The sequence below is a fragment of the Carcharodon carcharias genome, chromosome 15 (genome assembly GCF_017639515.1).
Source record: "Carcharodon carcharias isolate sCarCar2 chromosome 15, sCarCar2.pri, whole genome shotgun sequence".
NCBI classification, from domain to species: Eukaryota; Metazoa; Chordata; class Chondrichthyes; order Lamniformes; family Lamnidae; genus Carcharodon; species Carcharodon carcharias.
Genome location: NC_054481.1, coordinates 19,479,259 through 19,494,118, shown reverse-complemented (window position 1 = coordinate 19,494,118; position 14,860 = coordinate 19,479,259). Strand labels below are relative to the sequence as shown.

General features: G+C 38.3%; 1 protein-coding gene across 7 annotated transcripts in view; it reads right to left on the bottom strand.

Annotated features, from left to right (window-relative positions):
* Positions 1 to 4,405: 4,405 nt before the first annotated feature.
* Positions 4,406 to 14,860, bottom strand: part of cops3 (COP9 signalosome subunit 3) — a 44,070-nt gene continuing 33,615 nt past the window's right edge. For 4 of the 7 annotated variants that reach the window (XM_041206558.1, XM_041206557.1, XM_041206554.1 and 1 more), the window contains 5 exons: positions 13,732 to 13,905; positions 10,287 to 10,373; positions 7,773 to 7,886; positions 5,702 to 5,782; positions 4,406 to 4,758 (listed from right to left, as the gene is read on the bottom strand). In XM_041206558.1, the coding sequence (XP_041062492.1) occupies positions 4,705 to 4,758; positions 5,702 to 5,782; positions 7,773 to 7,886; positions 10,287 to 10,373; positions 13,732 to 13,905 (510 nt within the window). In that variant the 3' untranslated portion in view covers positions 4,406 to 4,704. Of the gene's footprint in view, positions 4,759 to 5,701; positions 5,783 to 7,004; positions 7,054 to 7,772; positions 7,887 to 10,286; positions 10,374 to 13,731; positions 13,906 to 14,860 lie in introns of those variants that run through there. The other 3 variants (XR_005945316.1, XM_041206555.1, XM_041206556.1) reach the window with 3 other exon arrangements.

The window sequence follows — 14,860 nt, the reverse complement described above, 5'->3', positions numbered from 1 at the left end:
AGCTAGGCACCAAATTAAGCAGAAACTCAAAAGGCAATAATTTCTGGATTATTACCTGAGCCACATGCAAATTGGCACAGGACAAATAAGATTAGAGAAATGAATGCGAGGCTCAAAGACTGGTATGGGAGAAGTGGGTCCCGATTCGTTGGGCACTGGCACCAGTATTGAGGATAGTGGGATCTGTACCATTGGGACGGTCTACACCTGAACCATGCTGGGGCTGGTGTCCTTGCGAGCCACATAATTAGGGAAGTAGAGAGGGTTTTAAACTAAATTGTGGGGGCAAGGGGTCAAATATGGGAAGATGTGGTAAACCAAAGCGTAAAGGCAAGGGAGAAAGGTACTGGTATGGGAAATGATAAACAGACCATGACAGGAAGTCACAGAGAGGACAGATCTAAGAATAAATCAGAAGATAAGACTAGATGCTACAAAAATAATAAAAAGGACAAAACTAAATGCTCCATTTCTAAACGCATGCAGCATTCAAAATCAAAATAGATGAACTGATAGTGCAAATAGAAATCAGTAAGTACAATCTGATAGCCATTACAGAGATAAGGCTACAGATTGGGTCTTAAATATCAAAGGGTACATGACATTTAGGAAGCACAGGAAGTTAGGAAAAGGTGGAGGGTGGCTCTGTTAATTAATGATGATATTAGCACATTAGCCAGGGTTGGCCTAAGTTCAGGAAACCAGGATGTAGAAGCAGTTTAGGTTGAGATGAGAAATGATAAAGGCAAGAAATCACTTCTGGGAGTGGGGTACAGGCCCCCTAACGATAACTACAGTAGGACAGGGTATAAAGGAAGAGATTATGGGAGCATGTCAGAAAGGTACAGTGATAATAATGGGCGATTTTAATCTACATATAGACTGGAAAAATCAAATGGGCAAAGGTAGCTTAGATGAGTTCATAGAAGGTTTTTGGGATAGTTTCTTAAAATTGCATGTTCTGGAGCCAACCAGAGATCTGGTATTATGCAATGAGAAAGGGTTAATTGATAATCTCAGTGAAGGCACCCTTAGGTAGCAGCGATCAGACTATAATTGAATTTTATATTCAGTTTGAGGGAAAGAAGAGTGTGTCGAAGACTAGTATTTTAAACTTAAATAAGGACAATTATGAGAGCATGAAAGCAGAGCTAGCTGAAGTGAACTGAGGTTAAGGGATAGTTCAATAGAAATGCAGTGGCAGACATTTAGAGGGATATTTCAGAATACACAGAATAGATATATCCAATGAGAAAGAAAAATTCCATGGGGACGACTCACCATCCATGGTTAACTAAAAAAGTTAAACAGTATCAAACTTAAAGAAAAAGCATATAATTGTACAAAGAAAGGTGGTAGGTCAGTAGATTGGACAGAATATAAAGAATAGCAATAAATGACAAAGGTTAATAAGGAGAGAAAAATTAGAGTAGGAAATATAAAGAAGCAGAGTAAAAGTTAAGAGGTATTTAAATAAGAGAAGAGTTAACAATGTGAGCGTTGCTCCTATAGAAAGTGCATCTGGGGAATTGATAATGGAAGGTAGGGAGTGGCAGACCAATTGAACAGGTATTTTGCTTCAGTCTTCACTGTAGAAGATACAAGTAACAGCCCAGAAATAGCTGTAAATCAGGAAATGGGAGGGAGGGAGGAACTCAGGAAAATTACAATCACCAGGGGAGTGGTATTGAGCAAATTGTTGGGGCTGCAGCTGACAAATCCCCAGATCTGGATGGACTTCATCCTAAGGTCTTGAAACAAGTGACTAGTGAAATAGTTGATGCATTGGTTTTAATTTTCCAAAATTCCCTGAATTCAGAGGAGGTTCCATTAGATTGGAAAATAGCTTTATTCAAAAAGGGAGGGAGACAGAAAGCAGGAAACTACAAGCCAATTAGCTTAACATCTGTCATAAGGAAAATGTTACAAGCTACTATTAAAGATGTTATATCAGGTCACTTAGAAGAATTCAAGACAATCAGGTAGAGTCGAGATAGTTTTGTGAAAGGGAAATAACGGTTAGCAAATTTATTAGAAGTCTTTGAAGGAGTTACATGTGCTGTGGATAAAGGGGGACTGGTGGATGTGCTGTACTTCAATTTCCAGAAGACATTTGAAAAGCTGCTACATCAAAGATTACTACAGAAAATAAAAGCTCATGGTGTAGGGGGTAACATATTGGCATGGATAGAAGATTGGCTAGCTAACAGGAAGCAGAAAGTTGGCATAAATGGGTCTTTTTCTAGTTGGCACAATGTAGCAAGTGTTGTGCCAAAGGGATCAGTGCTGGGACCTCAACTTCTTACAATTTACAGAAATGACTTGGATGAAAGGACAAAATGTATGGAAGCAAGATTTGCTGATGGCACAAAGATAGGTAGGAAAGTAAATTGTGAAGACCACATAAGGAGGCTACAAAGGAACATGGATGGGTTAAGTGAATGGGCAAAGATCTGGCAAATGGACTATAATGTGGTTAAAGGTGAAATGGTCCATTTTGGCAGGAAGAATAAAAAATAAAATTATCCAATGGTGAGAGATTGCAGAGCTCTGAGATTCAGAGGGATCTGGGTGTCCTAGTGCATGAATCACAAAAGGCTAGTATGTAGGTATAACAAGTAATTAGGAAAGCTAATAGAATGTTATTATTTGTGAGCAGAATTGATCACAAAAGTAGGGATGTTATGCTTCAGTTGTACAGGGCACTGGTGAGACCACAACTGGAGTACTTTGAACAGTATTGGTCTCCTTATTTAAGGAAAAATGTCAATGTGTTAGCAGTTTACTAGACTAATGCCAGGAATCGGGCAGGATGTCTTATGAGGAAAAGTTGAGCAGGTTAGGCTTGTATCCACTGGAGTTTAGAAGAGTAAGAGGTGATGATTGAAAGCTTTAAGATCCTGAGGGGTCTTGACAAGGTGGATGTGGAGACGATGTGTCCTCTTGTGGCAGATTCTAGAACTAAGGATCAGTGTTTAAAAATAAGGCATCATTCATTTAAGACAGAGATGAGGAGAAATTTTTTCTCTCAGAAAGTTGAGAGTCTTTGGAACCCTCTTCCTCAAAAGGCAGTGGAAGCAGAGTCTTTGAATATTTTTTGGGCAGAGCTTGATTAACAAGGGGGCGAGAGGTTATCAGGGATAGGCAGGAATGTGGAATTGAGGTTATAATCAGATCAGCCACGATCTTATTGAATAGCAGAGCAGGCTCAGAGAGCCCAGTGGCCTACTCCTGCTCCTAATCCGCATGTTTGTATGTACTTCGTTGAACTCCCTCAAGAGAAGACACTTTCAGAGAACACTCCATCTGGTGGTCTAGACACGGACCAGTGAAAGTTGCGATCCACAAGATGCCCGAGGACTTCACAAAGCACAAATGTAGATTACTCAGCTTTTTTTGTGTTTGTTCCAGAGACATACAGTTACTCTCATCACAGCATCTAGTTGCTTAAATAATTTCAGACCTGAATGGTGACCACTCAAATAGGTGGTAGAAATCTTAACTGGCTACTGTTTGCTTTTAAAATTAATATCAGATTGTTTCAACTGTAATTTAAAGAATAATTACTTGAACACTAAAGTTAGTTTTCCAGGACTTTCTCTGAACTAATAAAATCAAAGTGATTTAGTCATGAAAAATCTCAAACTTAAAATATGAAAAACACCTGTCACATGACACAATCAAATTGGTAAACATCTAACATACCCACAGAAGACAGTCTTGGTGTTTCCATGACATTTTGCAAAAAAGCTGTAAATGAATAAAAATGCAGAATGCAGCACATCTCAAACATTTGGACAGTTCCTTACATTCAAGATGTGCAGAACACTACTCATAAGGAGTAGGCATTCTACATGGCTCTTGCAATGTGCCCTTAGCAAACACAATACAAAATGGGTGCATTTTACATGGATGTTAATTACTGCTGGAACTTTAATTAAGTACAGATTTAAAGTTAAATATTTCAAGGTGTTGGAGTATTTAACAATGCCAACATTCAAAAATGTAAATGAATTATAGCAACCTCATGGCACATCAGTATGTGCAAAAAATGTAATGGAGTAACACACAATTGCAAAAGTATATTCAGAACTGCACAATTATTGAATCATATGCCACACTTACACAAAAAGGTACATTTTTGAAATAGGTTATGTTCATTTGAATGTTCTTCAAGGCATCATGCTGGAATGATCAACTGCATCCCAACAGGAAAATGAGAAAATAAGTTGAAAGTAACCCTATTTGTATTTTTACGTTTTCAGTTAACCCCAATTAAAATCAAGCAGTATGTCAAGTACTTTAACATACAATCCCAGTATATGCCTGGAGTTAACCTTGCAGAATAGTTCTCCAGAATTTTCCATCGGGACTCGGAAAAGAAAGAAAAAGCAAAGAAACAAAATGGAGAAACAAAGCTAAGTTTTATTTAACACAGCTATAGTGTTAACCGTGAAACAATGATATATAAAACAGCGATAGATTTATTCCTACCCAGAGATTCTTTTGCCAAGAAAACAGTTCTGAAAGCATTAACAGAGGGAGTCTCTCAAAAACCAACAATTGATTTTCTCTCCTGATGCTCACGTGACTAAATCCATTCCCTCAGTTTCCTGTTTTTTATCCTGCTGATGAATCAAATGCACCTTTTTATTTTATATCTTTTTGTTGTTGCAGCTCTCACACACTGTGTTAGGCTTTTTTTTATGAATAACTTGATGCCTTGCTTCCTACGTCATCTTCCTGGGTGCCCATGCTCTATAAAAACAAAAATTCACAAAAATGATATAGCGTAAGGTTTTCCATAACTCCTGTTCATAGTGCTACTGAAGCGTGGCTCATATTTTCATGCTATGTTGCGATGATCGTTAATTTATTAGGGCACTTAAAAAAACGGCTTTGCAAATTACATGTTATGATGAGTGGAGAGTATTAAATGCAGTAATTTAACATTTTCTTTCATTTACTGAATTAATGGTCCTTCAAATCCACCAGTATTTAGACATTTCTGAAGCAATTTGAACACATTTTGGATATACAATCATCCTTCCTTCATTGTTGCTGGATCAAAATTCTGCAATTCTCCACCTGACTTCACCGTAGCATGTACCAGAGTTATTATGGCACAGAAGATAACCACTCCACCCATCGAGTCCATGCCAGCGCTCTGTATTCAATCTATTCACGCCCACTCCCCCATTCTATCCCCGTAGCCCTGCAAGTTTATTTCCTTCAAGTGCCCATCCAATTTCGTTTTGAAATCATTGATCATCTCCGCTTCCATTACTATGCAGGCAACAAGTTCCAGGTTATTATCATTCAATGCATAAAATCACACATCGCCCTGTATCTCTTGCCTAAAGCCTCAAATCCGTGTCACCTAATCCTTGCACCATAAGCTGCAGCTCTTATACACCTCTAGCAAATCTCTCTTCAACCTCCTTTGCTCGAAGGAGAACTACCCAGCTTTTCTAATCTACCCTTGTAGCTACATTTCCTCAAGCCTGGGACCATTGTGGTATATCCCCTTTGCACCCTTTCAAAGACCTTAAAGTGTGGTGACCATGGTCATGATTGCAGCAGTTCAAGGAGGCAGTCCAATTCCACTTTCTAAGGGCAACTAGGGTTAGGCAATAAATGCCAATGTTGCCCATATCTGAGAACAAATGAAAACAAATCAATCCTACCATCAATTTCTTACCTTCTGTACAAACTGTGGATTAACAGTAATTTCCTGATCCATCGTTTTCAGCTTCTCATCTAATTCTATACACTTCTGCATCTAAAGATTAAAATAAAAACAAGCATGCCTGGTAAGTGCATTAATATGGTAATGAGACATTGTTTGTTTTCTCAAGATTCTGTTTCCTGATGAACTAATCTAACCTGAAGATATTAAACATCTCGTGTTTGCATATACTTCCTCTTTGCTTCATTTGTCTTCCTGGTGTCTTAGGTGACACTTTGAAAGTCAGATTTGTCCACCATAAATGTACACATCCACATTTCTTACGGAACACACAAGTAAACAGATCAGAGTAATCTAGCCACTGGGTTCCTACAATTTTCAAAATTATTCTGAAAATCTGTGTTCCCTTAGTAACTAAGACGCCACAATGCTCAAAATATGGGCATATCCAAAATTTAGAAACAAACCCCAAAAATTACATATTTCCCAATGAGATAATTAAAAGTGTACATTGAATTGTCTTTAGTGCATTTTAAAGCCTTTATTGATTTTTTTTTTATTTGAAGGCCTCAGCCTCTCCTAAAAGCCTGATCTTAGAGTTGATTTTTTTTGCCCAAAATGGTGACACTGAATTGAATTTGGATTGTGCATCAACATTAGTCAGCTATGCCAAGAAATATTTTCTCTTCTGCTTTCAACAGTTTTACTCGAAGCTTTTCAAAATTATCTTTAGAAAGGATAGGGAATAAATTTCAAAAGCTCTCCCAAGATAAAATTAACACTATGTCATTTATAGGGGAGTCCAGAGCTAGTTATGTTAAATACAAGATAGTCGCTAAGAAAACCAATAAAGAATTCAAGATAAACTTCTTTACTTCGAGGGCAGTTAGAATATGGAACTTGCTACCGCATGGAGTAGTTGAGGTAAAGAGCAAAGATGTATTTAAGGGGAAGCTAGATAAGTGCATGAGGGAGAAAGGAACAGAAGGTTATGCTAATAGGGTTAGGCAAAGTAGGGGGTGGGAGGAGGGTTATTTTGAGCAGAAATGCCAGTGTAGATGTTGGGCAGAATGGTCTGTTTCTGGGTTGTACATTTGATTTAAAGAGAGGCTGATTGTCTGGGAGAAAAAAATTACGGTGATTCAAGCCTTTGCTTTGTATTCTTTGAGAGAGTGAGAGAAATAAAAAAAGAGACATACACATGGATCAAAGGAAGAGGGTGAATGCAGGGGGGAAAATAGGAGAAGTCTTTTTCCTCATTTCATATTACTGCAATTTTCAAAGAAAAGTTAAATTTTGAAGCCAACTAATTATCTCACCTGTGTTTTGTTCAGTTAGAAATAGTCAATGCTAATGGTTTATACCTGTAAAACAGAGAATCTAATTTCTATCATCTATGAGTATGGAGGGAGAGATAGTGACGCAAAGAAATACACAAACAGAAAGACAAACTGACAGTTTTGTTCATTTTAATTAACTTTTAGAAATAAAAAAACAAGTTGAATTTTGAAAGTAAACAAAGCCTCTAAAGGAAACAGACAGATAGGTTGGATGGGGTACAATAAAGGAGTTGAGCAAATAGCTCAAAAATAGTGATGGGACTGTGTGTGTTAGCAAAAGAAATAAGACTGTGGAAAGGGATAGAGAGCACAATAGGAGCAAGGGGACAGGAGACGCTGAAGGTTACATTTCCCCATGATCCCTAACTCTGCAGCTGTTTAGGGCTTCTTTTCCGGCGACACCACCATCTTTCACCCAAAAGGAAAGAAAAGTATAGAATCAGAAGCTGAAGAGGATAGGCAGAAAGGCAAACATAACACAAGGAGAACAGTCAGGGATACAATCTATATCCCACTTATGCCACTAAATAGAAAAGAAGGACAATGGATTGCAATAAGTGTCAGCAGATCCAAGCAACATATAAATCAGATTCCACAGTTCCTTATACTTTGAGAGTTTAACCCTGTAGCATTGTTACTAATAGTAATTGTTATTAGGGAGAGACAAATTAAATTGTAAAATTCTAACTTGTTTCAAATGTAGAAGTCAATATTCGGTCAATTAACTTTGATAAATTTGTTACCTCATGGTCAATGTTGAGAAGCATGGCTGGGTTATTATATTTCTCTGGGTTGTCATGGAAACTGACCATTCCATCCTTCTGATTAATACTAGCATATATTTCCCCATCATCTATCTGAAAGAAAGTTAACTTCATGAAATCGAAGACCAATTATTCTCATCAGCAAATGCAATGACAGAATTTTATTAGGTTAAATCACAAAGACAAAAGTAATTTCTTCCAGAGCGAATATAATTATAGTATATAAATTGGCAGCATCTACCATTATTTTGGTAAATATGTGAACAGAGCAGGAAATAAAGTAATCACACCTTCCCAATGCATGTAGCGCTTAGCAGAACAGACCAGGCTTAATCTATTCAGACAGTCTCTTCTGAATTGGCTGTTCCCTGTCACAGCAAGTGTTAGGTACTACAAATGGCTCTTGGATTAGAGAATGTGACAAAAAGTCAGCAAGAATTCCCTCCTGATTGCTATCCAATGACCTCAGCTGAAGAGAATAAATTTGTAAGTGGCTGTGATAACTTACTGGGTAAAATAGCTCACTGGGCATTCACCATCTCGACAGTGGGGAAATATTTAAACGTGAGTCCATTCTGCCCAAAACAACATCTCGTTAAAAAGGGCAGAATCAGAGCGATGATTTAAATGCCAGATATTCCATATAACAGCAAAAGGAACAGTCTATTCAGCTCCTTAAACCTGTTTCTCCATGAAATTAGATCGTGGCTGATGTATACCTCAATTCAATTTACCCACCTTTTCTCCATAGCCTAAAACAAATCTTCAGTCTTGAAAATTTCAACTGGTCCAGGATTCACAGAATTTCAGATTTCCACGGAGTGAAAAAATGCTTCCTAATTTTATTCTTAAATAGCTTGCCACTAATTTTAAGATTATAACCATTTAGTCTGGATTCTCCAGAAGAGGACTTAATTTTTCTTTATCTGGCCTGTACTTTCCCTTTTATCATGCTAAACACCGATTAGATCACCCTTCAACCTTCTAAGCTCAAAGGAATACAATCCACGCTTATTATGCAACCCTTCTTCAAAATTTACCTTTTCAAGTATATAAAACAGAAAATGCTAGAAAAGTTCATGCAGACTCAAAACATTAACTCAGCTTCTCTCTCCACAGATGCTGCCAGACCTGCTGAGTTTTTCCAGCATTTTCTGTTTTTATTTCAGATTTCCAGCATCCGCAGTATTTTGAGTTTATCTTAGTGTTTAGCTTTTCAAGCCCGGCATCATTCTGGCGAATCTGCACTCCAAGGTCAACATAGCTTTCCTGTGGCGCTGTGCCCAAAACTGAATACAGTATTCAAGACCATGGCAGTGTACAAATGAGGCACCATTCCTCACTTTTGAATTTCACACCCTATGAAATAAAAGCCATTAACGTTTTTTGATTACTTTCCCACCTGTGCTTAGCATTATTTTATTATTCCAATTTATCTTTTATCAGATCCAAGTGGACGATCTCATATTTCCCCACATTGAACACAATCTGCCTAAGTTTTTTCCGCTCACTTAGTCTTTGATTGTCTGTTTGAAACTTCCTCCACCCATCTACACAACCTACTGTGCCTCCAATCTTAGTGTCATTTGCAAACTTGGATGTGAAACACACTATTCCTTCATCCAAATTAATAATATATGGTGCAAAGCTAATGCATGAAATAACATGGGTCAGCTTGCCACCTCCAGCGCTGTAAAGCTTAAAGGTCCTTTGTAGTCTGTGTCAATGTTCCACATGAGTTCCTTTGCCACAAAACTTGCATAAGTGTCGTATTGCATTTAGTACAATGGTAAAGCTGATTTTCTATTTCCATTTTGCCTGATCTGGATGCATCTGGGAGGATTGGGGCAGAAAAGCATGGTTGGCCTCAGATTTTCCAAGGATTTCCTACTGGTCATGATGAAAAATGTTGAATACATCTGCCAAATTTAGGCAGATATATTCAAAGTGCAGATCCTTGCTAAAACCAGTTTCCACATCCCTGCCAATCAAAGAACATTCCCTTTGACTCTACATTTTCAATTGGTTCTCTCCTCACCCCTAGTAACCATTTCAAATTGATGGCCCCATGTTCCTGACTTCCCAACCAGATGAAATTGTCTTTTGCCATGAGAACCTTCACGATTCTAAAAATGCTCTATTAAATCTTTCTAGTGTAATACTCTGTTCCAACGGAAACAAACAAGTCTCAATATTTCAAGCCTCGTAACTAGTTTCACATATTTAGCAGGGTCTTGCTGAATGCTGTATATTCTCCATGGCTTTAATGTCTTTCCTATATTGAAACGTTCAAAATTACATACATCTTAACTATGGCCTAACCAGTATTTTCTGCTCTAACTTATAAAATCCAAAATGCCATTGGCCTTTATGTCTTTATCTATCCTACTTTCAGGGGATGATGTATTTGATCTTTTGTTAACTTTATATCCTTCAGCGACTTTACATTGACTGTATGCTCCCCTTGCTCATTTAGCTGTCAAAAAGCCTTACCATGTGAAGCACATATTTCTCCGCTTCTTGAGCACCTGATAATTGTACCCTACTAGCCATGTCTTGTAAGGACAACGTCAAAAATGTCTGCAATGAAAAAATGAAACACATCTTAATATAAGAAGAGAAAAGATTGAAAATACTACTGACTGCCAGTTATGTGTATTCAAAGAGAAAGGATAAGTTAAAGTTCCAGGTGTACACCCTTTATTAAAACTCTACATAATTTGCAATAAATAATATTCCATGTTGTAAAATCACAACCACTGTTTTAGGAATTAATCAATATGTGAAGTTTTGGTCTCCTTAAGGAAGGATGGAAATGCATTGGAGGCAATTCAGAGGTGATCTACTAGATTGATACCTGGAATGAGCAGGTTGTCTTATCTGGATAGGTTGCACAGGCTGGGCTTGTTTTCACTGGAGTTTAGAAGAGTGAAGGGTGACTTGATTGAAGTATAAAAGATCCTGAACAACCATGACAGGGTGGGCATGGAAAGGATGTTTCCTCTTGTGGGTGAGTCCAGAACAACAGGCACTGTTTTAAAATTAGGGTTCACCCTTATAGGACAGAGATGAGGAGAATTTTTTTTCTCTCAGAGGGTTGTGCAACTTTGGAACTCTCTGCCTCAGCGGGGGTCACTGAATATTTTTAAGGCAGAAGGAGATTGATTCCCTTGCCTAACAAGAATCTAAGGTTATCGACGGTAGATGGGAGTGTGGAACTCGAAACACAATAAAAACAGATCAGCCATGATCTTATTGAATAGCAGAGCAGGCTAGAGGGACTGAATGGCCTACTTCTGCTCCTACTTTGTATGTTCGTATTTTCTGGGAAGTATTCAAAACTAGATCAAGAAGTTTGGCTAAATTTCTATAATAATTTTTTTTTATAAGAAGTCCATGAAGACTATTCATGAAGGCATGTGTGATTTTGTCAGTAGGGTGCACAGATTAGAAAAGGTCCCTGGTTCAGGCAAAGTGCCTGTGTTGAGTTAGGGAATGGGTGTTAAAATTGGCCTCATTGGGCTTTGAAGGGCAGACAGAAAAAAAAAAATCATTATTCAATAAACACTGCTAGAATGCATATTAGTATGGAAATTTGTTTTAAGAACACCTTAGGTGAGAGATTCATCTATACATGGATTGGGTCTTCATATGCATGTACTGTGTTAATTTGGCCTCTTGGTAACTTGGCATCATTCAAACTGAACATTACAATTATTTTTTTTGTACAGAGTTGTTATCAGCGTGGAAATCCACAACTGAATTTTCAGTATATATTTTGTTTCTTACTTTCTTGCCAATTTTCTCCTCCTCTAAACCAATTCTGATCCTTCATTGACTTCCTGAAACATTGGCCAGCATTTTGCCCTTGTCAGGCGGACACAGCGGGGGCAGGCGGGAGTGGTCGGGGAGCTGCCTGCGATCGGGGCTGGACCGCGATTTCAAGCTGGCGGGCCAATTAAGGCCTGCCAAGCCTGAAACGTGTGCTGCAGTACTACCTGTGGTGGTGGTTTGGCCGGGGGGGGCGGGGCCGCACGGGACTGCCTCTGGCAGATAAAGATTGTAAGGGATAAAAATTAAGATTTTAAAAACATTACAAAACACGTCCCCTCATGACTCTGTCACATGTTATTAAATGAAACCTTAAATTTTTTATTTTATTTTTAATTGCTGTTGGAAACCTCATCCCACCCATAGATGAAGTTTCCTAAAAAATACAAAGGCCACTTGGCCTTTTTGCCTGCTTGCCACCATAAGGTTGGATGGGCAGTGAAAAATTACATTTAATTGGGACTTTAATGGCCTTAACAGACCTGTTAATTGTCGACGGGCATGATGCCAACTCCCCCGTGCACCTGCCGACCGAAATATCGCGCGAGTGCATGACATCGGGACGCTTGTCCGACGTCATTTTACACTCGTTTGGGTAGGGTGGGTCCCCGCCTAGCAAGGTAAAAATTCTGGCCATTAAGTCCGAAGACTCACTGGCACCTCAAGTAGTCAATCATGTGCAAGTGTTCACAGTGAATACTGGCAGAATATTTGACTGTAAGGGCACAAAGGCACCATAGCAGAACCCAGATGTCCTCATCTGGCATCTACACACACACATTTCTAATAGGGATCTCTGGATAATAATTAGGAGCGATAACACTGACCAATTTTCCTCAACACATACACAGAACTTTTCCATTTGACTAGACCAGTCATTCATTGCATAATCATTCAACTATGAGGAGACCGCCAACATATAGTTTATGATAAAATTGGTGTTTAAAAAGAGAGAAACCATACACTTGATGATAAGGAGGGCAATCGTTATCTGACATTGACAGGAGGTGAAACTAACAGCTAGGACTTGAGTGTGGGAGGGAAACTCTTCTATTCCAAGTTACAACTCTTGCTTTATTAAGTTTAGCAGTATATATGAGTTAACAGAAAGGACTTTAATATTACTATCCTCCTCCCTTTCCATGCCGTCAGTCGCAAAAACACATTTTTGCTGTTTCTTTCTCTCCCTTAAAGTTCTTCCTCATCATAAGCATTTCCTTACAGATAACAGATCTAGCAATGATGGTTAATGCCCGAACTTCGAAGCAAAATAATTGGTAGAAATCCTGTTATAATCCATATACTAAGTTCTTTTTAAGAATCAGGAGAAAATATCCATCAACTTTGAAGACTTTTTTTTTAGTCTTTAATGCCACAGCGCAAGTGAAAATTCCAGGATACAGCCTTCATTGCAAACATTTCTGAGATAATTTGCTGACCGATAATTTTTCAGCACTTTTTTTTTTAAATATTCATTCATAGGATGTGGGCATCACTGGCTAGGCCAGCATTTGTTGCTCATCCTGAACTGCCCTTGCTCAGTGGGCATTTAAGAGTCAACCACATTGCTGTGGCTCTGGAGTCACATGTAGGCCAGACCAGGTAAGGACAGCAGATTGCCTTCCCTAAAGGACATTAGTGAACCAGATGGGTTTTTACAACAATCGACTATGGTTTCACAGTCATCATTAGACTTTTAATGCCAGCTTTTTTTTTAAATTGAATTCAAATTCCATCTTCTGCTGTGGTAGGATTTGAACTTGGGTCCCTAGAGCATTACCTTATGTTTCTGGATTACTAGTCCAGCGACAATGCCATTACGCTATTACCTCCCCCACCTTTCCTCAGCCCCAAAGGCATAATTGGCCAGTACAGCTTAGTTGTGCATTACAACAATTGCATTCCACATTCTATTTGTTGAAATAATGGAGAACAGATTAGAAAGCCAACCATCACCAGGTATAAGATTTCAAAAACATTTTTCAGCAACAAACATAAATGCCATTGTAAGGCCTGAAAGTAAAGGAAAGCTATGCAAGGATACATTCATTCAGCATCTGACTTATCATCTATGGTCTTATACACATTTTGTGCAGATATATCTTACCTTTGTTAGCCTCTGAATGTTCTTTTTATAAAGAGAGGACAAGCATTGTTTGACAAGTCCCATGTTGTTATCTCTTGTGAATGTTTCGTTGTGTTTGTTCACCACATTTCGAAGTTCTGCTGGATTATTTGTTGCATATATTTGTGCTAATTCATGGTAGGCATTACTTAGGGGCTGTTGAAGGACAGACAAAATAAGACTTAGCTTACTTTGTTAATCCAAAAACAGCAGCTAATAAGTTTTTTCAATTGGCAGAAAAGCTATCAGCTATACATTATAATACTTACAAACAACACTTACAAAGTGTGGCCATCTTGCATTATATGTTTCAATTATTCACATTAAAAGCAAGCTAAAAAGCTCCAAGATGGGTTCTTTATTAGCCGATCATATTTTGCCATTTTATGTGGTTCCTCTGCTGTCATTTGAACTTCACCACTAAATTGCAAGGGCTTCAGATGGAGATGATTTGTGAGCAGCACAGCTAACAATTTCCCAGCCCTGAAATCATAAAATCATCAATCACAATGCCCATGATTTAAATGCTGCTGAATTTCATACTCTGAAGACACACCAGCATAGAACACTGTTAGAGGTAAGTTTCACTCTAGTTATCAGCAGTTCCTGTAACGCAGTGGTTTGTCATTATTGTATCCAAATACCTAATGCAGCAGACAATTTGATGAAATATCAATGATCTTGCCAATGCAGAGGAAGGGAAGAAAATAAGTAGTTTTCCTCTAAACATGGGTTTCAAACTTGTATCTGTGCACACTTCCTAACTCAGTTTTTTCCATTACAATTTCCCATGTCTACATTTATAATGAAAACATGCCTCTGTCATCTAATCATGCTGCCACCTAATCACCCTCCTGCCAGTGACAATGTAGTGGCTCAGTTCGGCATCTTTCAGCTTAATAGCCCATGTTGCAAGAAACTCTGCTCCATGGCTTGCCAAATTGCAACTAGCCTCATCAACATATATAAAAAAAAGGACAGAACATCTGTCTTTAAAACGGAGACTGAATTACTTTCATACATACTGGTTCAATCATCGAGTTCTTCACTTTCTGAAGAAACAGCATACAAGATTGCAAAGAGCAGTGTACGTCCAGGAGACTTGGAGATG